Raw genomic sequence first — 25,746 nt, forward strand, 5'->3', positions numbered from 1 at the left:
TCTACAGAGCTTTCCACTTTCTGTTCATTCGTAGAATCACAGGTTCACTAAGATTGGAAAGATTGCCAGGGTCATCTAGCCCAACCATCAAGCCATGGTCCAACCATCATTACCATGGTGTGGACAGACAACCAGAAATAATCCAGGAGTTTGTGCAAACCAAACAGAATGAACATGAAATACAGCATCACATTGACAAGCCTGTGTTCACAGAAAGGCAAATCAAGCATGATGCTTACAGACTGTGAAATTCAGGGGAGGAGAAGAAAGAAGGCTTGAAGTCAACAGTGCCAATGAAGAAAGATGAAAGCTAAATATGCTTAACTTGGTTAAACATCAGCTTACAGATAAAAGGAACAAGCCAGTCTCCTGAAAGGTTGTGCACAAGCCGGGAGGATGAAACACAGTGCCAGCCTTTGGAAATATTGTCATCTCTGACACTGCTGGCTGCCCATCTTGTGTGCTCCTGTGCCTCTGGCTTGGGATGCCTGGGGACAAGGGATGGGTGTGGGTGCTGGCAGGCAGGGCAAGCAGGTGCCCTCACATGTCCTCCACATCCTGCTCCGCATCCTGCTGCCACAAAAGGGGAAACCCTGCAGGCTGATTTCCTCCCCTGCCAGCTCCCCAGGAGGAGACAGGTCACCAATCTGCAGTGTAAGGTCAGAAAGGACAAGTCCCATATCTAGCCTTACCCAGTGCCTGAAGGTTTGTGCTTCAACTGCTGGCCACAACCCTACTGTAGCTGTGAACCGTTTGGTGACAGCATCGAGGTCTGCAAGGACACACTTGGGTGATGTAGGTCCAACATACCCATATGTCTTCTCCAGCACGTTTCCTCCTGCTGCGGTGTGGTGGTTTATGGCTGCCCTGATGGATGCATGTGGCTGCTGGCTGGCTTGTCCCTTGGAAAACACCAACTTAACCAACAGCGTGCTGGGAAGGAAGAACTCTAGGGCTACATCTTAATCTGCAGTGCTTTTCTTTCACTTCTCCTTGCAGTGATGAACAAAGGGAGTAGAAATCTCCTTTGTGATGTAGGGCTGCAGAGGAAGCTGGGACTTGGCCAGCAGCAGCAAATGGCACCAAGGAGATGTGCTGGGAGTCCTCATTCCTGTTCCTGGTTGCTTCCTACTCATACCCCTTAGGTGTGTTCCAGAGCTGCCTGAGTAAGTAAATAAGTTTAACCCATTCTGATTAATGTGCTCCTCTCTCAGCTCTTAGCATCTCACTTCTCTCTGTCCCTGTGTGCCCATGCTGGTACACCCATTGTAGCCATGATTTGGAGCAGTTAGTGATAGCTGGATACTGCTGCTAGGGCATTACCGAAAGAAAAACCAAGGCTCACATGCACATATGCAAATATTTAGGTGAATGGCCCGGGCCCTGCTTCCCACATCCCTTCAGTAAACATCTTCAGCCCTACAGCTTTGCCTCTCAGCCCATGCTTTGTGCTGAAGCATAGGTCATGGCACAGGGGTGCCCTGTGTGGTTCCCCAGACCTTGATGTAGGTCCTTTTTGCCAAGAGCTGCCTTTTGAGACCTGTCCCCCCCTGGCACAGACCTGGTGCAGCCTGCCCATTTGCTCACTCCTGCAGGATGGCAGGGAGCAGTTTGCCCCAACCGATGCCAAGACAAAGAGCTCAGCCTCCCTCACCTCTAAGCTTCCACCGTGTTTTCAGCCCAGGAATGGAAAATATAGCATATCTGGCCTCATGCTCTGCAGGGTGGAGGAGGATGAGTAAGGTGGCTATCAGAGCCCCCAACCATGAGACCATTCCCATAGATGTCTGCCCTTCTCATTACAAAAGCTGCTCTGAGGAACGGTGCCACGTCCCTGCAAAGGTCTCATGTTCTGACAAGCCACTCCACACCAGTCCTTTCCACCCAAAAGTCCCTACCTGTCTCTGCTTTGAGGGCTAAAGGAATAGGGAAGAAAAGCAGCAGCCAGTATCCCTCCCAGTGCTAATTCTCACTGTTGTTACCTGGGAGAGGCAGCACAACTACCAACAGTGAGCACTTGATGAAGCGAGACTTCTCCCCCAGTTATGTCAGAGATGCTTATCACAAAGCACTGCCACCTGCACCAGCACTGCCTTTGAAGCTGACTTGTTTAGGAAACAAAATTGAGAGAAAATAGCCAAGTCACCCAAGGTGTCTGCACCAAAAGGAAGCTCAGCAGTCAATTAGCCCTCCTGTGATGCCTGAAGTGGATGGATTTGGGGGCGGAGGAGAGATAAGAGCAGATTACACTGACTTTCATTCATTTGCAGGTTAGGCCGGTTCAGCAGGATTTTTGGCTGCTGACATCAGAGCTCTCCGTGAGCAGAAGGCAAGGCAAAGCCAACACATTACATTTTCAGGAAACACCAAAGAAACTGTCATTAGTGGCTTATTAATAAAATGTAATAGTTCCCTGTCATCTTAGACTTTTGAACAGGGCCTGGGCACCCTGCTGTGCCTCTAAGGTGTTTCCCAGGTGTGCTTTACCTCTACTAATTCAGGCTTTCAGACTGTTAAAGTATCAGGAGAGGCAACTGCAGGAGCCCTCTCTGCCGAAGGGAACGCGAGACGTGCTGCCCACACTGGATAACTCCAGGCTAACGCAGCCACTTTGCTCACTTGAAATAGAAATCAAATGGAATCAATGCTAGAAATCAAAATAGAAATCAATGCTGGGCACTATAAGCAGTGCCCAGCAGCTGCACTCTGTGAGGGACCAGTCCTGCCCCCTCTCACTGCCGGGCTGTGTTCTGCACCTTGACAAAGCCCTTTCACACCCCACCGAGTCGTTCGGATGGGGGATGTGAAGCCCAGAAGGGGAAAGAGCACGAGGAACTCGCAAATATGCCATGGAACGACATCTCCATACAGAATGTCTCTGCGCTCCGAGGAGCTGTTAGTTGCTCTCAGACAGGAAAGATGCACACCCTAACGTTTTATCCCCAAAGATGTACAGCCTCCATTCACCTCCAAAGCTCAGCGCCAGCCCCTCTGCAGTCCGTGCCCTGCAGCACGTCTGAGAGCACACCTGCACACCCAGCCTTGGCAGCTGCAAGGCGTGCAAGGTGCCAGGGCGTGCTCGGGGTGGAGGCTAGGCTTGCACAGCGGGTGGCAAGGCATGCATTCCTGGGGGTGGGAGTGCGAAGTGCCCGGAGATGCCGCGCTGGGAACGGACGGAGCAGAGCAGCGCGGACCCGTTCGTAGGAGACTCCTGCCCCCCAGTGTCGGCCCCGGGCAGTGCCAGTTGCACGGGCAGCCCCGCCGCTCCGCCTGCGCTGTTCTGCAGAGAGTTTGACATCGGTTCGACGAATGAACGAACGCACGCAACTGCTGTGACATCCTCCTGCTCTTTGGTCATAGGTCGCCTTGTAGCGGTATGTTGGATTACGCTCCAATTTTACGCTTCCATTTCTTTTGCAAACGTCACTTCTCTGAGGCTCAGAGGGGGGCCATCGCTTCCCACCCCCTCCATTTTGACTGTTGGACTTTCGGGCACTTTTAGCTTTCCTGTTGGAGTTGGAAAAGACCCTTAAAGGCCATCTGGTCCAACTGCCCGCTCTGAACAGGGACACCCACAGCTCCATCAGCTGCTCAAAGCCCATCCAACCTGACCTTGGTGTCTCCAGAGATGGATCACCACCACCATCTCTCTGGGCAACCTGTGCCAGTGCCTCAATGCCCCGACAGTAAAAAACTTTTCCTTTATATCCTTTATATCTCTCCTCTTTAAATTTGAAATCACTTTCCTTTCTTCTGTCACAACAGACCCTTCTTTCCTATAGACCCCATTAGACAAGCTGCTATCAGGTCTCCCTGGAGCCTTCTCTTCCCCAGGGTGCACAGCCCCAGCTCTCAGCCAGTCCTCGCAGGGGAGGTGTCCTTCCAGCTTGTAAAAAAGGAGATGGATGAGACCTGGGAATGAATACCAGGTGAGAAAAAACACCTGCCAACCACCCACCTGCCAAGTGACTGTTTACTGGGGAGCACAAGGTACAGAGCTGCAGATATCAACACCTCATTCAGCACAGCCTTTCTGTTGGAGAGAAAAGTATGGTACTTGTCTCCATGTGCCCCCTCCAAGCTAAGAAAAGCACATGTAGCAGGAGCTTGGGCTCTCCCTAAGAACGAATTATCCTCCAGCATTACTAATTCCTGATGAGTCCAAGCTGCAGCTGGCAGGAGCAGTGCCTCTATTTGTAAATGAGGTGCAAGTAACACCGAGGCCTGCCATGGATCTCACAGTGTTTGACATTTCCCCCACAGCTCAGAGTCCTGGAGACAAATGGCATCAGCTGCCATTAGAAAGCTTTTACCTTATAATCAAGGGAGAGCCAGGGGCTGACTCAGTTGCACCAAAAAGGCAAAGAATCCAAGGGAGGAAAAAAAAATGGGTGTGATGTGACCCATCTGTATCTGTGTTGTATCAATCTGAGTAAGCCAGCTTAGGTTCTGTGCTTTTGGAGACACAACATGCTGAGCTACTCCATTTTATCTGGATTTACCATTAAAAATACAGGCTTTTTTTTTTTTCTTCTTTTTTTTTTCCCTGGTGAAATGAGAAGTTTTACTCCTAATATTCAGGATCCGTACTGATGAAAGTACATGGCTTTAGCTTAAACACAGCAACAACTTTCCACCTTCACTTTGTTAGCACTCAGAAGCACTTTACGACACCTCAGCTGTACAATGAAAGCACTGATTTTGTGCCAGCTCCTGTAGAGGCCGCACATAACTCACTTATCCCAGGCAGGTGCCTTCAGATGAGAATCTGCTTACAGCACTGCTTGCCATCATGAGCTGTGTGCGCCGAAGGCAATGCTGCTTTGCATTGCTTATTCTACTTCTCTGATGCCGTGGTGTTGGCTTGGATGGAGTTAATTCCCTCCTTAGAAGTAGCGTGTTCTGGATTTTTGATGGAAACAGCAGTGATAACACAGCAGTGTTTCGTTGTTGCTGAGCAGCGCTCACACCGAAGGACTTTTCTGCTTCATGTGCCGCGCTGCCAGTGAGGGGCTGGGGGGCACAGCCAGAAGCCGGCTGACCAAAGGGCTGCCCCATCCTCCGTGACAGCACACTCTGCATTGGGGGCTGGGAGAAGGAAGGAGGAAGGGAGGGGACACACGTTGTGACAGCGTTCATCTTTCCAAGAAGCTTATGCACAATAAGCACTGCTTTCTCGGAAGGGACTGAGCTGCTTGCTGATGGGGAAGCCGTGAACAAACTGCTTGCTTTGCTCTCCTTTGTTCTTACCGTGGCTTTTCTTTGCCTTTATGTCAAGCCACAGGTTCCCACACTTCTACCTTTCTGATTCTCTCCCCGTCCCACTGTGAGAGGAGAGAGCAAGCAATGCTGAGCTGCTGTGGGGTCAAACCATAGTGTTGGGCTTGAGGGGAAGAAAAGTGGAAAACCCACTGGCAAATCAGGAGGTAGATAACAGGAGCACAGTTTAAGCAGCAGCACATTCACAGAATCATCCATAAAACACCTTTATTCGTGTCTGTGATGAAGAAAATTAAATAAGTGCTACACATGGAGACCATCTGGAATAGGACTGTATGTGGCTGTGTGTGAGCACTAGGGGAGCTCCCAGCATCACATCCCCCCTTGGGCTGTGGGATGGACATTAGCCCAAAGGTCTGCTTTGCACAGGGGACTGAGTTCTCAGCTGCTTCCTCTCCCTAGTTGCTAAAAAAAAAAAAAAAAAAAAAAAAAAAAATCACATTTCCCAACCCAGATAAGATGTTACATTTTCTCATGAGGAAGAAAAGCTGTACTGAGTGTAAAGAGTGCTGAGTCAGTTCCAGATTGTGAAAGATACACCTCAGTCACCCCAGGAGAGACATGCACTCTAATCCCACTGTTACAGGCATCTACAAATCCACAGGGGCCACACTCATGCTGCAAATTAGCAACTCTAGAAGGCTTTGCTTAAATAAAGGGAACAAAACCACAACAAATTCCACATGCATTATGAAGATGCTATACAGCTTCTCAACATACAGATAAAATAAAAGCTTGCAGGTATAAATAAGAAGATATAAAGGCCAGCAGCACAAAGTTGGGCACTGGCAAGCAGAAAACCTCCTGTTAATTACGGCTTATTTTATAGGCGAGCACCAGAGCCTCAACTCTCTGTTTTTTATAGTGCACGTCCCATTCTAATTCTACTTTGAGAACACAGCAACAGAGCAAAAATCCACATTGCATCCACTTTCACATCTTAGAGCAAAGACTGACAAACGTGCAGCAATAGGTGGCACCAGACCTCATCCTCCTGCCATATTTGGTAGAACAACGAGGATGCGAGGCAAGAAGCAGCAGCCTGCCTTGGCAGGGCACTGGCAATGAAGCCTGCTTTGTGTATGCTGTCATTTGTGGTCTCTATCTCAGGAAGATCTGATGTTTTTCGTTCCTTCTGAGCATGCCCTGCCTCTGCTCTGTACTAAGGCTAAGGGCATCCTGTAACAGAGGGTGAAGCAGGCAAGGAAAGAGCCTGTGTGTACCCTGCAGGAGAAAAGAAAGTGAAATAGGGGTGTAGACCAGTGGGATTGGAACAGGCAGTGAATCTTCGTGCATTCCATTTTCCTTTTGTTTCAGTCCTTGCAAAAAATTATTATCTGTAATCAGAGCACCTCAGCAGGCAAATGAAGACACATCCAGATGAACTGGCTGGAGATAGCATTCAAAGTGTGCGTCTTCGGGTGGGCAGGGCCATGCTAATCCCCCAGCACAGAACCACCTCAATACTGCAGCCGCCTGAAACGCTGCATGTCCCTTTGAAACAGATGGGAATTCTCTCTAAAAACTGAATGACAAACATCATGACTGTCTGCAGAAAGGAAATCTCCGAGAAGTTATTCATCCAGTTGTCCAACTCTTCTTCTAAGATTTCTACAGGGAAAAAGTAAGTTCTGTATCTCTTCACGTTGCTTACAAACCCTTAACAACTGCTTCTACCAACACCCTTTTTTTTTTCTTGGTAGGCCACAAACACAGGGCAACCTACCAATCAACTCAAGGAACTACAACAGCTTATCACCAAGGTGGACACACAGCTTGCTAAACTGTAGAGCAGTTGAGGTGGAAGGGAGCCTTAAAGGCCATCTGGTCCAGCTCCCCTGTACTGAGCAGGGACACCCACAGCTCCATCACTGCTCAGAGCCCTCCAGCCTGAACTTAGGTGTCTGCAGGAACAGTTCCTAAAGAGCTCTTGGCCATCCAGTAGGACAGCAAATGCTATTTCACAGGAATCTGTCAGGTTAATAGCTCCATTTAGCATTTTGAACAACTGAACCATGTGAAAGAATGGACTGCACTGATTATATTGAATGAAGAATGGTTAGAAAGATGTCCAGGGACACAATTAGAGTATTAAAAAAAGTTGCAATGGTTTTCAACTGGCATAGAAATGTAAGTGACAAAAGTTATTAAAAACATTCCTCTTAGGCAAGAGAAATCAATTACTCAGTGAAAAGTCACAGACAGAGTAGAAGCATTACTAAAAAATAATCACAAAGTGTCAGAAGCCAGAAAATGACTGTGCAACAGTCCACTGCAGCAAGAAGGAAATGCTCCTAATTCTGGACATATTGGGAAATGAGGACTGGCAAACCAACCAGGCAAATTCTGTTTGAGGGATGACGCAGTTTTGCTTAGAATACAGCAGAGGCATTACAAGGAAGACAAAAAGAATGACAGATTGCTTAGAAAATATGATTGAGGCAATGAGTTTGAAAGATCCAGGCTCTTTTCAAAGCAGAAAAGTGAAAGCAGACTGAAGTCAGGGCAACATTCAGGAGTGCAGAATAGCTGCTGAACAGCCACAGACTGCAGCAATGGCAGGAAGGACAAGGAATCAACTCAATTTGCAGCAAATTCAATTTAGGTCAGTTAACTAGGGGAGCTTTCTAATTAAGGCAAACACAGCAGAATAGGAGCCTGGGAGACCCTCCTTCACTGTAGATTTCTTTTGCAGGCAAACAACCACGATGGTGTCCTGAGAGCCCCTCCAGCTCCACAAAGCCTTAACCAATAGGTGATGGAACACAAGCCATAAAGCCTTGCATGTGCAATAAAAGTGATGTGAAAATCAGCCCTGGAAAAACACCAGCTAGTGATACTGCTCTATTATTTGCCCATCCAGACAAGGTTACCTACATTTGAATGTTCTTGTGGAAGAGGATATAACTACCTGAAGGGAGGTTGCAGCGAGCTGGGGGTCGGCTTCTTCTCTGATGTAACTGGTGATAGGACTGCAGGGAATGGCCTCATGTTGCACCAGGGGAGATTCAGGCTGGACGTTAAGAAATACTACTTCTCCAAAAGAGCATCAGGTGCTGGAATGGGCTGCCAGGGAGATGGTGGAGTCACCAGCCTGGAGGAGTTCAGAGAACATTCAGACATTGTATTGAGGGACATGGCTTAGTGAGAACTATTAGTGACAGGTGAATGATTGGATTCCATGATCTTGTAGGTCTTTTCCAACCTTGGTGGTTCTATGATAGAATGTAAATTAAAAATTAAGTAGCCACGCTGTGAGTAATGTTCCTTGTAGCAGATGGACAGGTTGATATTTGAAGAGCTGAGCAGTTTCATGGCTTTTAGAAGTACCTCCTTGGTATTTTTTAAGTTTCTACACTGACATTTTGTGTAAAGGAAGGAAATAGGTGATGCTCAGAGGCTTTGATGTGTAGGAGGGAGAAAGGTTCCAAGAGGCAAAACATGGTGACTAGGAGCTAATTTCAGTGCTCCCACTGCCATTGTCAAAAAAACAACTATTTTCCTACAACTTGCTCTGTTCAAGCACAGAGAGCCCCCAGGAGAAGGGGCAGGGACACACTGAGTGCTGTAGGGAAGCACTGGACTTTCGCATTTTGGACTTTACGGAAAGCACCAGTGAGAAAAAGCTGATAATATGTGGTCTAATTAATCTTTGATTGAATCAGTAGGAAAAGACACCCAGTGCACATCTCAAAAAATAAAAATAAAAATAAATAAATCAGTATGTTTTCCAGGATGAAGCACACATTCAATTTTATTATTTTTTAAAAAGCTCCACAGTAATTTAACTTTGGTTCAGCAGATTGAACTTTTCAATCTGTCCAAGTTCCAAAAAGTGACACTGCCCGAGCATAACAAACCTCTTCATCTCTATTTTTAATCCCATGCTTTTAGTCAAGACTATTTTAGCCATTTAGGGTCAGTTGAATACAACAAAAAACTTCAGTGCATCAGGCTAAGAGGATGATTACTCGAAACACGGGTTAGCTGGAAAACATCTCTTCATAGACACTTTGCGCAAGAGTCAAAATAATTTTAGTGCTTTGGCAAAAGCAAAGCAAGGAGCAGAAATTACTAGAATACACTGGCAGGGTTACAGCTCTGCTGTGACAGCAGTCATTAGCTTTCCCTGCTGAGTTATTACCTTAAGAGCACCACTTGGAAATAATTACAGCACAGCCGCAGAGAGGATACCTTAGTGATAAACACGCTAGGTTTGCAGCAAAGAGAAAATATTTCATTAACCTAAACCAACATAACTGGTGGGAAAAAAAATTAAAAAATAGAAGAGACCTAGAAGCCATCAACAAGCTTTCAAGATCTTCGTGCTGCAAACCTGAGCGCACCGTTTCCGGACCTGAAAGAAAGTTTTTCTCTCTCCTGTGCCTCCCACCCAAACCCGCATCGCTTTGCTGTGGTGATAGCGTGGATTCAGTTACATCACCTTGATCTTCAGCCATCTACTTTCACCATGATTCAACAGAGCTCGTAGGAAACTCACCCAAATCGAAATACCTTAATCTGATTTTGTGTTTGGATTTTAGCTTTCATCTAGAAGCCGCATTTCTACAGCTGGCAACTCGCTCACTAGGGGTTGTTCTGACTGAATGCTTGCAGCAAAAACCAAGTGAGCAAAACCAAAATGGTCATCACCTTGATGTGCTGACCTCATAGAGCTGGCTGACCTCCTGCTCTCCCCAGCCCCGCTGTGCCCACTTCCAGAGCAGCAGCAGCTGCTGAGCACAATGCTGGGGGGTTTTGGCAGTGCCATGGCCGTACCTGGCTCCCTTTCACCCACCTCTTTCTTGGGGCAAGGGGAAAATCCCTCCAAAACTGAAAGCCTTTTAACAAAAAAAAAAGAAAAGAAAAATCAACCTTTTCCTTCCAGTGGAAATTCTGAATATTTCAAGTGCTAAATCAGAACTAAATTTATTGGGTATTTCCATTCACTGGAAAGTCTTCCATCTGTGAATAGTTGTACCTGTTAAGCACTGAAATACTTTAACTTACAACTAAGGTATCCACCTACTGATTCCTTTTAAGCTACCTAACTGTGTCATGTCATACCTTAACTGAGAGCTAAGAACATTTACAAGTAAATCAGGTGTTGGATTTTTCTGGACAAGTCAGATACAGAAAACTTCATTCTGTATCGAGCACAGTGCATTAAAAACAGAGAACAATTTTTGAGGAGTGTTTAAAATCATTATTGCTCATTACTGCCACAAGAATTTTCGAACCAGAAACCAAAAATCCAAATAGCCTTGCTATTTATCCTCACAGTTTGTTCTTTAACTCTGAATGATTTGCTCACTGAAGTGAACAACGTGTACATTTCACAGAATCTTTCAAACAAGCCATTGCTGAAGTACTTATTTGGCACTTGAGCACATCTGGGTCTAAGCAGCCAGGCCATGGCTATCATCAGGTTAGCAACTTGACATTTTATAATTGCTTCAGCAACTAACAAGCACATGAAATACTCAAACTACTCCTATGGTTACAGCAAACCGAGTCAAATTTCTGCCTGAGAAGGTATTATTTATTACTTCTCTATTACAGAAAAACACACCAATGGAAGAAAATAGCATTGGAGTGAGAATGCACAGGGCAAGAGCGCGCATCGTGTGCACAGCTCCATCTCCACCTCATTATTTTAGCCCCAATCCTCCTGTTGCCCATTGATGACATGGGTTGGGCTCACTGAGAGGAGAGGTAGCAAAGCTACACTTCACTTTTCTTCTGTGTTTTGCTGCCTCAAACATGCCTCCTTCTCAAACCACCACCGTCTTTTCTCAAGCCAAGAACAAAATGTCACACACCTGTATCGAAAAATATTCCAACGTATTTATTCGTTTTTTAAACAAATGTACAGCTCAAGTAACTGCAACAAACAGCACACAAACAACAGCAAAACTGGGAAGAAAACCCTCACCGTAAACAAGATGTGCTGGAGACCACAATACACACAGACACTTTGCATGCTGAAACACAAGCTCAGGAAGAGCACCCGTCCATCGGGAAGCACATCAATTGCTATTACACAAAAACAAAGGATTACCCCAAATATTTCTCTATTGATATAAACCATCCTCTGTATTTAAGCTCCTTCAGCCTAGAACTTCAAGTCTGCTTTTACTCCCTCCTTTTCCTTACGGGATTTCTGTTTGTTTTCCAAACAAACACATTTTGGTTTTACCATAAACACCAGAACAAAGCCAAAAGAACTCAAGGTAAAGCACCAAGGATTATCTTCCTAGATTGATATAACATAAAGGTTTGTGGCTTTCGGTATGTTATGATTACTGATACTGAAATCATACATTTGTTTGTCTAGCGGTCTACAACGAGCAACATTTGAGATGAGGTAGATGTGAGAAATCATTCTCTCTCTATAATGACATGAGCATTGCATGGCAGCAGGAGTGAAGTCCATGACCGAAATTAATACCTTTTCCTCCATGCTATTCTTTTACCTCTGGAATACCAAACAGTGCTGCTAGCTGACTCTGTATAACCTGAGCGTCATTCTATCGCACTGAAATCCCTGAGACTTCTTGTTTTGTCTCATCAACCAATTTATATATTTTTAGCATGTTTGCCAGTAGAAGATTTAAGGTAGTATGTGATCTGTTAGTTCTGCTGCACTTCTCCTTCCCTTTCCACCATCAGCAGCTGGAGGTAGGCAGGAGATGTGGAAGGAACTGCATATCTGAGTGGTTCAGTGGGGACTGGGAAATATTGAGAGGGAGGAAGTCAGTGGGAGGGTGAAGGATGTACATTTATAGCTGTGTCAGTTCTACTACTTGTAGAAGTGTGTGTTCTTAAAAAACAAACAAACGAAAAACCAAACACAACAGTATTTCATCTCAGGATTTTGATAGAACTGAGCTTGAGGGTAGCGCTGAATTTTAAAGCTCCAGTGATTTCAGAACATGCTCCTAACAAACCTCTGAAGATCTCTTCCCAGTCTACTATGAGGGCTTCAACAACCCACACACCCACACTGTGATGCTGAGGAAGAAGAGGGAGAAGCAAGAAGCCCCTCAGCACAGCCCCTTTCTCCCCACAGCTTTCTGCCTCCAGCACAAACCATGCACTGCTGTCAGCAGCCTTGCAGCACAGCTCACAAACCAAACACTCGCAACCCTGTGCAGAGAAACGTCACAGTTGTGCCAGAAAACTTCTGCTGGGCTCCACTGGGTAAAGTAACCTCAAAATAAAACCACGCAAGAAAAAAATGAACAAATTAATTCATGATTAAAAAAAAAAAAAAAGAAAAAAAGTCAAAAAAATTTTTTCCTTGAAGTCAAATAAGCACCTTTTAAAAAAACTGCAAAGTCCCAAGAGAGGAAACTGGAATCCAAATGTCATCAGCAGATGATCTTCGTGGTCTCTTCTAACCTAAACAATTCTATATCATTACTGAAACAACAAAGTTTGTCGCCAAGAAAGCAGGCCAAGGTTGTCATCATCTCCTTCCCCAAATCCCTCAGCACAGCAGTACAGGCAAATCTTGAAGTCTTCGCATTCACCCAGTTTCTGTGGTCTAGGACTCAAGCATCCACCCTGGTAATTCTGCTGGATAAACTCCCTATGATTCAGCTCCTGTAGTCACTTGGCCAATATGGCCAGAACAAGATGACAGTCTGGTGACAGTCACCAGCCACCGCAAAACAGAGGTAAAGATAATGGTTATCACTTAAGAAGTTTCGTTAACACTCAAAGTTCATGAAGGCCTTGTAGCTAAGGCACTTGAAGGGATAAAAAAAGCCAAAGCGAGTCTTCTGTGAACAGTCTGGATACCAGCTGGAAGGTGAGGAGGTGTCTCACACATATCTCAAGAAAAAGCAACTCTCATACTGGGTTTATTCAGCCCACGGCTGAAGCACAGCTTGGGAAGGTCAGTCCATGGATGTTTCCTGCAAACCCCCTGCCCAGGGCGCCCAAAGGGCCGCTGCTCTGCATCCCATCTATTGGCAGCTCTGTGTGCAGCTCAACAGTGACTCACCTGCTGCAATCAAACCCTGCCTCACCTGCTGAGGAACAAAGCCAAACACTTTGGAGCACATGCTCCAAAACAAACAAAACCTGACAAAAAGCAGCCAACAATTACAAACTGTGCAGCACAAACACAGGTGCAGGTGACAAGTAACAGGGCAGAGCAGGTCAGAGGCTGAACAAAAAACACTGCAATGCAGTCAGACGAAATTTATGTACATGCTCATCTCAAAGGATCCAAGATGAATTTTGCTAGCAGAGATGGAAGAATGGCCAACAATGGTGATGCATCTTCTGAGCAAAGAAATAAGGCTCAGAAAGGACTCCGGAAGTAGGAGTTGGTGAATGGTCCGCAGGCCTTTTCACATCCACCTTGTCACCTGAGTTAAAGGAGCAACTCTGGAAATCTTCACTTATCTTCTATTCTGAAAGCAGTTTATCGGTGCTCTTTTTCAGAATTAGAGGATTCAGGAGTTTCTATTAAAATTAAAGAATGAATTTCTTCTTCCTTGATTAACCTGTCGTAACCATTCATACAGTCCTCCTTTGCACAGCTCTGGAAGAGAAGAGCAATGTTTTTTAGCAGCAATTTTTTTTTTTTCATTGTGAGAATTGTTTTTTCAGCCCCCCCAGAAGACAGACCAGTTTCACAACATAAAGCTTTAGGTAACTGTTTCCATACAGCTCTTACCATTGCAATTACTTGGTCTTATGTATGTCATGTTGGTTTTGAGATAAATGGTATCAAAAAGAAAAGTGGAAGCTTACAGATTCCAGCTCCATAGATAAGCTCACCAAACAGCTTTGTACCAACCTGGGGATCCTCGTTCTGCTCCCCAAACATGCGCTTCAGGATTTCCCGAGGGTCCGGGATTGGGGGAAGAATTAATATCTTAAGCCTTCAGAAAATGAAGAAGAAAAACTTCAAATGAATTCATTACAAAAGAAAAATCATCATTTCCAAGTCACAATTGGGTGCAGACGAGAAAATGTGTGGAGTCAGCTTTGACACCACCAGCTCGTTTTTAGCTTCTGCACAACTGCAGCTGGAATTCTTTAATTCCACACTTGTATGTGCACTTCACGTATATTAATTTTGAATTCAGACTTCACTGCTTAAAAAGAGAGGACGTGACACCTGTACAACAAGAATCTAACTGTAAGCAGACATAAGCAATGTTACCAGCAGGAAAACAGAGCACCTATCTGGCCTACTACTCTAATTCCAATGGATGAGGCACAATGGCGTTGCCATTCTTGCTATTTGCTGCATGCTACTGAAAAAGCAACTACTTTTGAAACATGTCACATTGTGAGCAATTAACTGGAAGACAGATGTGTTACAACATAAATCGAAGGCCAGTCAGAAGTAATGGACTGTAAATAAAGCAATATAATAATTTACCTTTTAAGGTAAACAAGTAGGATTATTGTGGACACTGTCACTATTAATGGAATGGTGATAATTAAAAGAAAATTGAACGCAGAGTTTGGGTTCTCACCTGGAAGACAAAAATTGTTGAAACTTAGGGATGTTTTGGGAGGCTTTTCAGGAAAAAAAAATGACAATGAACAAATTAAGTCTAATTAACTCACAGGCAATGTTTTTCAAACACGCTAATGCTTTCGTAGGCAAGGACTCGTTTTTCAGAATGTGATACTGTAATGTAGATACAGTTGGCAAGAAAATGAAAAACAGACTCAGAGCTGAAGAGGAGACAGCACTTGAAAGAGGAGACTGCACAGCTAAATGGACGGCAACCCAAAACACAGAAGTGTAAGCAATAATAGAATTCCCTTGATCTCTTTTCATGCAACATCAAATACCTACATAGGAAGATGATCCTGGACACCCATTAACTCATGAAGCAAGGTATGAGATTCCTAACAGATAAATTCAAATTCAGGGAAGAATTGCTCTCACCGATGCTCCTTTCTTTGCTCCATTCACTGTAGAATTTGCTGCTGTAGCATTCAACCTTGGGCTGTGCTCTCACTTGGAAGGTATACTTGCTATTAGGGTCAACACTAGGAATCGATGTAGAATTAAATTTAACCTAGCATAAAAGGAAAAGGTAATTTGCTTTGTATGATTACCAATATAGTTTTTTGGTTAAAAACAAACAACAAAAAAACAACAACGAGCCCCCTTCCCTCCTGCAGTTATTGTAATACTGATGTTTTGATGGAAGATCTTCTCATGAATACTGAGCTTCGCAGAAAAGGACATGATAGCATCTAACCAGCAGAGTGCCTAAACAGAGATCCCAAAGCTAACATTTAAACTGACTCACTGCTGTACCTATCATACAGCATTTGGCAAAAATGATTCAACTAAGACTCAGTGTCTGACAAGGTGCCTTTTGTTCTATTTTTTTTTTTCAATATAACATCTATGACTTGCACTGCCTGCCCCACTCTCAGACAGGCCAACAATACTGATTTAATTTAACCATGAAAAACTCTTCTGCGATGCCTCCATAGAGAGCTGGGCTCAAACTTCACATATTTCTGATAGAAGACGCCAGTTCCCTGAGAACTGTTAACGTAATTTGAGTTTGTAAAGATGCTCTGCTGGACAAGACTGGCACCTTGCTTTTAAATTTATCTTGTTGTTTACCATTCTGATCAGCCAGCACAGTCAGTTCAACTACACAGATTCAGGCATGAGTACATCCAGACACCAAAGTCAACGCTTTTTATACGTACGTATAATCAGTATATTTAACTCATCAGGCAAGGTATGAGATTCCTAACAGATAAATTCAAATCCCCACAACTTTTTTTTTCCACACCCACTCTCTGTTGTCACTTTTAATCTCCCACAACTTTCTGTACAAGGTTCTGTCATCTTGTGTGCAATTAATTTTGCTTCACAGTACTTGAGCCATGTCGTCTAAGGACAAACAAGTGACGTGGCAGAGAGCAGACCAATAGCAGGCAAGCACAATGCCACCAGACCAAAGTTCCAGACCAAAGAGGAATGCTTAGGCACTACAATATATTTCCTGGTGAGTGTCGTTACTCAGTTGAACAAATAGCTCTTTACCAGAGAGTTACTACAATTTATTGCTTTGTAATAGACAACAGCATGGATTTGGAAGACTACCATGGATTATGTTGTATATATATTACCACTGGAAAACTACCATGTGGGAGAAAAATCTATCAAATCCACACAATGCTTTCAGCTAGTGCAACCAGCCCATGCACACACAGCGCATAGCATTCATTTCTAAACAGAGGATGAGTTACTATGATCATCAACACAAGTTACAGAAGGCACTCCTGTCTATGGCAGTGGGTTGGAACTGGATAATAAGGTCCTTTCCAACCTAAGCCATTCTGTGATTCTATGCACAGGGAAAACAAAACAAAAAATGACTGTTAGATGTAAGCAGTGAAAACTCACTTGAATTGTCTGAGCAGTGTTCAAGTCACCCTTGTGATATCTCACTTCGTAACTGAGACAATTTGCTGGAATGGTGCCCGATTCACTCCACTGCAGGTGAATTCCATTGTTAACATATGATAGTTTAGCTATCGTTGGTGTGGCAGGTTTTACTGACATACAAAACAGAAATAAATGGAAATAATTAAAGATGATATTGCATTGGTTACAGGGGCGAACAGAAGTCCTACATTGCATAATGTTACACATATACCAGCTTAGCAACAGAAAGAGGAAAAAGCACCAAAAAAAGAAAGAATCAAGACAAAGAATAGAAATGAGTGAAAACTCTTCCTGAGAACCAAACCTTATCTATATAATTTCTAAATCAAAGATCAGTAGAAGAAGGGAACAGCTAATCACTCTGTTTCTCAAACACATTGACATACCAGCAAGTTTCTTTTCCTCCACCATTTTTTCCCATCCCCTCTACATGGCATTCAACTCACCAAGGGTGGTAGGATTTTCAGTCACGCATACAGGCATAATATTTTCGGAGTCATCTCTGATCAATATACTGATCAGTGGGTACCTATTGGCAGCCTGAGGGAAGGCAAAACTGAAGGCACATTCAAAGCTTCCTTGGCTCACAGAATAATTTTTGCACTCTTTATGTCTTTCCAAACCATCAAACCTACAGGAATAATAAAAAAAAATAAAATTGACTTCAGAAGAGAAGGAAGCAAGGGGCAAGCTTATTTATAAAGCTCTTATAAATCCTGAAGGCAGATCTGAAGTTGTGCTATAGCATATTTTTGTTTAGCATTAATTTTACGTAAAAACCTTCTCACTCCTATCAAGCTTTAGGAAGAATATTATTTTCATAAAGTGTGTCCAGCAGCTGAAAGAGAGACAGGTCACAGTGTTTTTACTGCCAGGCATCAGATTGATGACTGCTTTCAGACTGAGTCCTTGTTTTTGCCACGGGGAAACAATTTCAAGGGAAAAAAAAAACAGAAAAAAGTTTAGAAAGCAAACAAACCAGGATCACTTCCTGTCAACAGCTGTGCCTGCGCTAGGATGAGGTGACTAATCTCCTTCCACAATGCCTGAGGTATGGCCGTTCTTGCTAAAGATGGATGCATTTCACCTACAGCACGCGTCTGCTTTCCAAAACATACCCAGTACCAGTGAGGCAATGACTGCCTTCTTCCTTGCCTCCCCGGGTTCCACTGAAAACATTCCAGTAACTTTCCCTCCACAGAAAATGAGGGGATTGCTCTCAAACCAGCAACCTGGGCTCCGTTTAGGAGCACAATAGGAATGATGCTTCCCTGTTTCACACTGCCCTACTGAAGGGCTGCCAAAGGCACAACTGCCCATCCTATTTTCAGGTTCCCTCTTGTTTCTGTTCTTCTTATCTCTAATTTGGGTCTAGGAAAGAAGAGAAGCATTCAGAGCAGACAGTGCTGTGTAGGTACATCAACCTGCTCTGGTAAGCCTCCATTTCAGCAATGACTGTAGTGTACTGACCCAATTTGTTTATTCTCAGCTAACATTATACCCATGGCATCCCACAAGCCCCATCAGCCAAGTTTCTGACCGCACTGCAACCCTCTGACTTTGGAACAAGAGTCTGTTTATGGCAGTCAGCTGGCAAGCGTGGATGATGATAAAAAGATGCTCTTCATTACATGCAGCGTGAATCAGTTATTTATGACATAGAAGATACAAACAGAACTACTAAATGTTAATGCTTCCATACCATTTTCCAATGATTTAAGAGCTGACATGCACTAGTGAGCAATGCTGACTTAAATTGCCCATGCCTATGGGGCTGTAAGGAGAGGAACCAACATACAGCTCCAGTGCAGCTGTTCTTTTTCCTTGTTTGAATCCACAATTAGGAAAAAAAAAAAAAAAAAAAAAAAAAAAAAAAAAAAAAAGCAGTAAAAGGGCTTTAGAAGCAGCAAATCCTTCACATAATAAACATATCAATTTCCTGGACTCTGCAGTAGCACCTTCTGCAGCCTCCAGCAGCTGAGCTTTCTGTTGGACAGGACACCCTTGTACACAGAGCTTTCAGGACAACAGGAAATAAAATGCATTAAGTAATCTACAACTACAGATTAGCACTAAAGCAGTTTAGGGTTGGTAATGAAGTGTTAATACAAACCAGTAGAATAAACTGTAATTGGTATCCCTACTTGCATTCTCTCCAGGATGCCACATACAAAGCATGTACTCCAGGTTGTGCCAGACACAGCTCAAGCCAACAGCAGCAGTGCCTGGAACACCTGCAAGGCAAGTTTAAGTCTGATTTTATCAAAGTCTTCTCACTGCTTTCCGAAAGTCAAGCATCCCTTTTTATGTAACTGAAAACGTGCAAAAGGCAAAAGAAGAGTAATGTCCCAACTCATGTTGCTGCAGCACAGCAAATCATCAGTTCCAGCTGTTCACTGACATCTCGCCAGGACAGCTCCTGAGCATCAGTGACTGTAACAGCGATACTCAAAGTTTCCACCCCATGTGAATTACTACTCAGTTACCTGAGGTGATGAGCCAGGAAAATATTTTGTTTCTACTGAACTACAGATACTTCAGGAAGGAATTAAAGTACACAACCGTCGTAGGCACAGTTTATCATCATTATTATGGACACCTTCCTTAAAAACAGTCAATTATATTTATCTTCTCCGGACAAAAATATTACTTTCTCGGTATTCTGAATGGTTGGAATAATCTTAGTGATCTTTTCCAACCTTAGTTATTCTATGATTATAGACATACCTTTAGTTCCTAACTATGGACAAACACTGGGGTAAGTTGGAATTTCCACTGATACTCCTAGACATCCAATCATAGAAATAAACTTACATGCTAGTGACTGACCAGTAGGTATAAATCAACATAAGTTCCCTCTTATCTCACAACCACAAGATGGCAGGTAGAAGATGAATGATGGTGATCACAACACCTTGGAAGTGCATTTAAATGTGAAGAGCTTGCCCATGAGACTTCAAGTGTCAGAAGATGCCATTGTGTGCCATTCTGTTAAGCTCTGCCAACTGACCTTCCCTTTACCCACGTATCTCTCAGACATATTTTGCTCTGATGTATTTCCATGATATTTTGCTCCATCTCCTCACCCAAGAGATGCACGCCAGCCTCAAGCCTTGCTGTTCTGCGTTACCTTTTGGTGGAACAGAGGTCTCCACCCATTGGCTGTGATTGGTGGCATTACTGTTCTTGCACTCACTTCTCACTTTGAAACGCATCTCCTTATTCAAGACTGTGTCAGTCACACGAAAGAGACTCTTTCTCCACTCCTAGGTTTAGACAGGGGAAAAGAAAACCAGAACATTTGGAATATTGCATCATCAAATACACAGAAATTACTACAGACACACATTTGAGTCCATTAAAAAAAAAAAAAAAAAGCTGAAAGCCCAATGAAAAGCCCAGTGACACGAATATCTGACCGCACATGGAAGAATTGATGTCACTTCGATGTTTGTTTTCCTTATCAGACACGCTCCCAACTCAGCAAGATAATTCTGTGTGCTCGCTCATGTCTACTGTAATGGGAGCAAGGAACCCTACCACAATGGGGGTAAGGGATCAAAGATTTCGCACACGTGGAGGAGAATGATCGTGCAATAAGTCCGCACGGATCTAACAGCTATTTCACTGCTGCTGACCTTATTTGTTAGACCCTCCCACAAACCATTCCACTTGCAATCCAAGCAGGCTTCCAGTTAGTTACTGAAGCTATTAAGGAAGTAAATATCTTTCTGCTGAGTTAGCAAGTTCAACCGACTCACAGAAAGGTCTGACAGCGATCATTAGAGGAGAGGCTGTCAGAAATGACATACAACCCTTTTAGCAGTGTCCAGTCATCCTATCAGCTCATCTGTTTGTGAAACCACAAATCCCAGCACATCCTGGGGCTCTCAGACAGAACACAGCAGTCACAGTGCAAAGGCCATTAGGAACATGAACAACAGCTCAACAACAAAGGATTATTTCAGCAGGCATCCTTAGGGGCGTTCCATTGATTTTAACCATGCCCAGCACTGCTGGCCCCATGGTCAGTGTGTACTTCAAGCTTCAAACTCAGACCGTTTGAAACTACTGACGGATGGAAAATGATCTTGCTAACTCTCCTACAGCCCCCTCAGTGTCACAGAAATGCTTCTTGTCCTTGTGATCAAAGAGTTCTCAATCTATAGTGAGACACACCGAGAATCACACCTGGGATGCAAAACACCCAACACAGAAAGAAAAGCAGGAGAGCCAAATGAACCCGTTTTCGAAAGAAAAAGATTTCTTCCATGCTGTCTTCATAACACAAAGCCCACGAGCAATTGGAAGCACAGTGCTGGGGCAGGGCAGGCACGCACACACACTCCCACATTATTACTGCAATACTCCTGTGTTATCAGGAGTAGTTCCATTATCAGAGAGCGACAGGTTTTTTTCTCCATATTTCACATGTTGGAGTGACTCGTTTTTGAGGTTTTGATCCCACGACAAGAATCAGAAGTTGTAATACAACTGCACTTCTTAATATGTCTACAGATATAATAATATAATACACACAGACCTAGCTTTATCACAATAATATATTTACCAGAGCACCTGCTGCAGAGCAGCAGGACAAGAGGAACTCACGTTTTTGTGCTGAGACACCTCATCGATCAGGATGTCACTGGAATATTCCAGGTCACAGCTACTGCTGATGTTCTCTGGGGGATTCCACGTCCAGTTCAAGGTGCAGATTTGGATAAATGAATAGTTGAGGTTGGATGGAGGGGGAAGAACTTTTTCTCCTAAAAGGAAGAAGTTATTGCTATAGCAACCCCATCACTCCACATTTCACCATTGATAATGACAGATTTTTAGCTCTTCATCAGAACATAAAGAGCATTCTTCCGTGTTTGCTATCAGAAAAGCTACTGTCCACCACAACGCCTCCACCATTCCCATTAACAAGTCACACTGATTATTACGATAAGAAACACGGAATATATTTTAAAGTGATTTCAAGGAAATCACAGCATAGAGCATCTGTGGCAAAGAAACCAATGTTTATAGGGAAAGATGAATCTCAGTGCCCACGTTTCCCATTTCTTGTTGTGAGTTCGCACCACGAACACCAAATCTTCTGCAAATGTATGTAGAGCCTATGAAGCCATTGATATTTTATCCTACCCACAATTCAGCCATCAGTACAGGTTCAAAAAGAACACTTCAAAAAGAGAAAAGCCATCACCACTCGTAAGCAACAACAGTAGGCTAGAGCCACAGTTCAGCCCAATCTAATCAAAACCAAGTGCGTTACTCAAACAAACAGACAAACAAGCCCACAAGGCTTCTTCAATTACTCACATTTAACACCATGCTCTCACACAGTGAGCCAACTTAGCACGGAAAAACAGTAATTCACCACGGCTGTGCTTCAGTGGTAAATGTTTTTGCCTCCTCCAAAGCACGACGGAGCAGAGGAAAGCAGAGGAAAGTGAGTCAGAGGCGCTGGGATAAACCCGTTTGTGCCTCCAACCTTCCAGACCTGGGCACTGAGTCACTGCCTTCTAACAGCTCATCACGGCTCGAAGGTCAGATGGAGAAGGAAACGAGACAGAAAGTAAAAAACTGTCAGGAAAAACTAAAGCGTGGTGCATTCTAGAAAAAGTCAGCCACTGGTAACTCCCTAAGAAACCCTCAGCGTGCTACTAAAAGATATTTAATAAGAGGCCAAACGAGACGGCTTCTCGATTGCATTCAGGTCTCACTGCTACCTGCTGGCTGTGGAAGGGGTATCCCTGCTGTGCAGCAGCTCCACAAACACTTGAAACTGATACCAACCGGCGCTACGTGTCCCAAAACCCCCTCCAACATTTGGGGCAATGTGTGTGACAAGGGAAAACAATGACATAGACAGGAGATCTCCCATCCAGTTCGGCATGCAACCGCGTTTGCTTCTGCTAGCAGAAGGAAGGGGATGGAAGAAAAGGCAAAAAAAGGTTCCTTCAGCAAGAATTCTGCTGCAAGCATCTGTCATACCATTATCTAAATGTCCTGAGAGCCATTTCTGCTGAAGCTCCAAGAAAACTCATCCAGCAGCTGCGGGGCTCTCTGAATTTGCACAGCCAAGGAACAGGCAGCAGCAGAGCTCAGATGTTACCATCTGTGTCACAATTTACGTTCAGAACAAAAATGAGAAGTGTCACCAGGATTTGCTGCCTTAGCCCAAACACTCCTGGCTTTTCTGAGCAGACAAAGCTTGCGGAATTATTATTGTTATTTTAAACAGCTGATCTCAGAAGCAAAGAACACGCAGTAATTCTGAATCACCAAGCTTACAAAATAGTCTCCTTCTAGAACACCAAGCCAGAACACCATCCCCATCACCTGTCCCACTGCAGAACACATTTCCCTATTGCCTCTTCCACAGCAAAGCCCTTCCAAACAGCAGCAGGGCCTGAGCATGTCAGCTCCAAGTGCTGCTTCATGGAGGTCCTTCAGATAACACAAAGGAAACAAAACGTGCCACCAAATATTTATTCAGCGCTCTGAGCGATGTCTTCTCCTGATCTTTCTTTGAAATCACCCACAAAAGCCACAAATCATTAAAAAAAGTGAGTTTTCTCAGAGGTCACCATTTAAAAAGTCTGGTGAGAATTTTCTGCCTGCCCACAGTGAGAACTGGGAACACTCAAGGTTTATAAATACATGAATTGCATCTGTGTAAGAAACTTAAATCCAAAAAGCCTTGAGTTGAAGCCGAAGCTTAAGAGTTGTGTGGGTTCACTCAGCTGAAAATTTGCTTTTATTTGTGCATCCAGTCCAACATGCACACATATATTTACATACAATATAGACACAATCTAATACTTCATTATTCAAATCTCACTGGCACAGCAATTTGGCAGGACACCTCAACAGCCAAATACAAAACATGAAAGATACGACAGTTTGGAGGGTTGGAAGTGGGTGATTCTTAAGGTCCCTTCCAACACAAACCATTCCAAAGCTTTAATATCGCTCTTGAAAAGAAAAGGAAAACCAAAACCAAACAGCGCAGTGATAGCTTCCAAGAAAGCACAGCAGTAATGCAAACAGCAGAGCTGAAACAATACTGCACATAAACAGCACCAAAACCCCACGAAACCTTTTAAAAACCATCAGGTGGAAACATCAACGAACGTTCTGTATGAATTACTGTAAAAACGTCGTAAAAAAGAACAAAACAAACAAACAAAGCTCCTTCTCCTTGTCCTTTATTTTCTTAAGACGCACTTCGTGGTTATAAAGCGAATCGCACGCGGTTATAAAGCAGCAATTCCCAAACGCTTGAGGCCGTACGGACGCATCATAGCGAGCCATAGGGCTTCATCCCCTGCATCTGGACACCCCCCGCTTCTCATCAGCCCCCACGGACCCGCTCCGCTTTCCTGCTCGCCCTTCCGAAGGAATTCGGGGTGCGGAGGGGCGGCTCGGAGCACCGCCGCTGCCCAGCGCACACCGCAATGCCCGCACAGCTTCGGCTCGGGTTTCTTAAAGCAGCGACAGCCCCAGGAACCGCCGAGCTTAAAAGATACCTGCGATCTGCCCTGCAGGGAAAGAGATGCAGAACTCCGAGCATCTCCCTTCCCCGCTCCAGTAAGAGGCGCAGCGCAGTGCGGGTGCCGATCCCTCTGAAGCTTACGCACTTCGGGCGATGCAGCCACGAAACGAAAGCTTTTGATTTCGGTAGACGATGCCAACCAGCCCCCCAGCCGTCCGTCGGTCCGTCCGCCCGCAGTCTCTCGCCGATGACCGCTCCCCGCCGGCACCGACCCCGGTTCTTTCTGCCCTCCTCCCCCCGGCCCGGCCCAGCTCACCTGCAACCACCGCCGCCGCCACCGCAAAACACGCGGCGAGGAACAGCAACCGACACCGCAGCGGAGCTCCGAACGAACCCCGGCTCTCCATCGCTTCTCCGCTCCCTCCGTCCGACAGCGACCCACCGCACGCTCGCACTTCCCGTCGCGGGGGCCGGGCCAGACGGGAAGAGCCGCGCCGCGGCCCGCCCAGGTAACCCGAGCCGAGGGGGAGCGGCCTCGGAGGGCGGCTTCGGCCAACCCGCGCCCACCTGGGCGGCCCCTCGCCGTGCCCGTCGGTACCGCTTCGTCCAGCGCCCGCGCCGCGGAGCCGAATGGGCGCCCAGCGGGTCTGTGGTGCCCCCCCAGGGCTCCTCCCCCAGGCACCAGCGCGGCCGTAAGCTCGAAATGATCGCGTCTGGGGGAGTAAAAGTGATTTTTCACACCTCGGCTCCGACCGCTATTGAAACGTGCCCGAGATGCTAACGTCTTCTCGCGAAGAAATTGAACGTGTTAAGTGAGTCCCCGGTAGCTCTCGTGATGTTACGCTCAGTTCATCAGTTCCCCCCACAGCAGAATTCGTCGCTTCCAAATCCCTCCTGCAATTTTGTGCCATCGCTGTAGCTGCCATCTGAACTAAAAACGTGCCTTGTTCCTTTTCCTACCCACCATGCCAGCTCTTCCTTACGCAAACTTTCCCAAACTTCCTCCGCTTCAGCAGTTTTGCAATCAAGATTAAGGTTGCTTTTTGCTCTCTTTTATTGGTGTGACGTGGCTGCAGTTTTCCCAGATTTCCACATTAGTGGAAATACCCCACGAGTGATCTTTTAATACATCCCAGGATAAGAGAACATTCGGGACAAGGCATTTTCCTCTGACCCCTGCTGTTCTGGTTAGCATTCCTGCTCCTGGTTATCAACAGAGAGCAGATAGAAAACTGCACGGAACAGAGAGGAGATGTTGGCTAAATTTCAAGGCAAACCGAAACTGATTAGTGAGGATTGCTTGTTCCCACTCATCTGAACTGTTCAGTATTTCCTCAGCAATTCAAGGAGTTTTGCAAGAGTTCATCTGCTTTTCAGAGCTCGATTTAGAAAAAGGAAAGCGGATCTTTTTACGATAGGGAGAGGAATGTCCTGGGCCAGTGCTGTAATTTTTCTTTTCTGCCTGTTTGTTTGGATAGTCCTGGAAAAACAGGAGGGTTTAGCA

At 44.9% G+C, this 25,746-nt stretch overlaps 1 protein-coding gene across 1 annotated transcript; it reads right to left on the reverse strand.

Annotated features, from left to right (window-relative positions):
• Window positions 1-13,717: 13,717 nt before the first annotated feature.
• IL13RA1 (interleukin 13 receptor subunit alpha 1) lies at window positions 13,718-25,209 on the reverse strand (the record flags this gene model as incomplete). The annotated part of the gene is given in 12 exon segments (XM_079541837.1): window positions 13,718-13,837; window positions 14,096-14,180; window positions 14,687-14,783; window positions 15,206-15,338; window positions 16,694-16,845; window positions 17,182-17,366; window positions 18,849-18,969; window positions 19,866-20,001; window positions 21,347-21,504; window positions 24,559-24,674; window positions 24,676-24,955; window positions 25,203-25,209. Coding segments are annotated over 12 exon segments (1,590 nt in total).
• Window positions 25,210-25,746: the final 537 nt, after the last annotated feature.

This window comes from Tetrao urogallus, assembly GCF_951394365.1.
Source record: "Tetrao urogallus genome assembly, chromosome: 13".
Classification (NCBI taxonomy): domain Eukaryota; kingdom Metazoa; phylum Chordata; class Aves; order Galliformes; family Phasianidae; genus Tetrao; species Tetrao urogallus.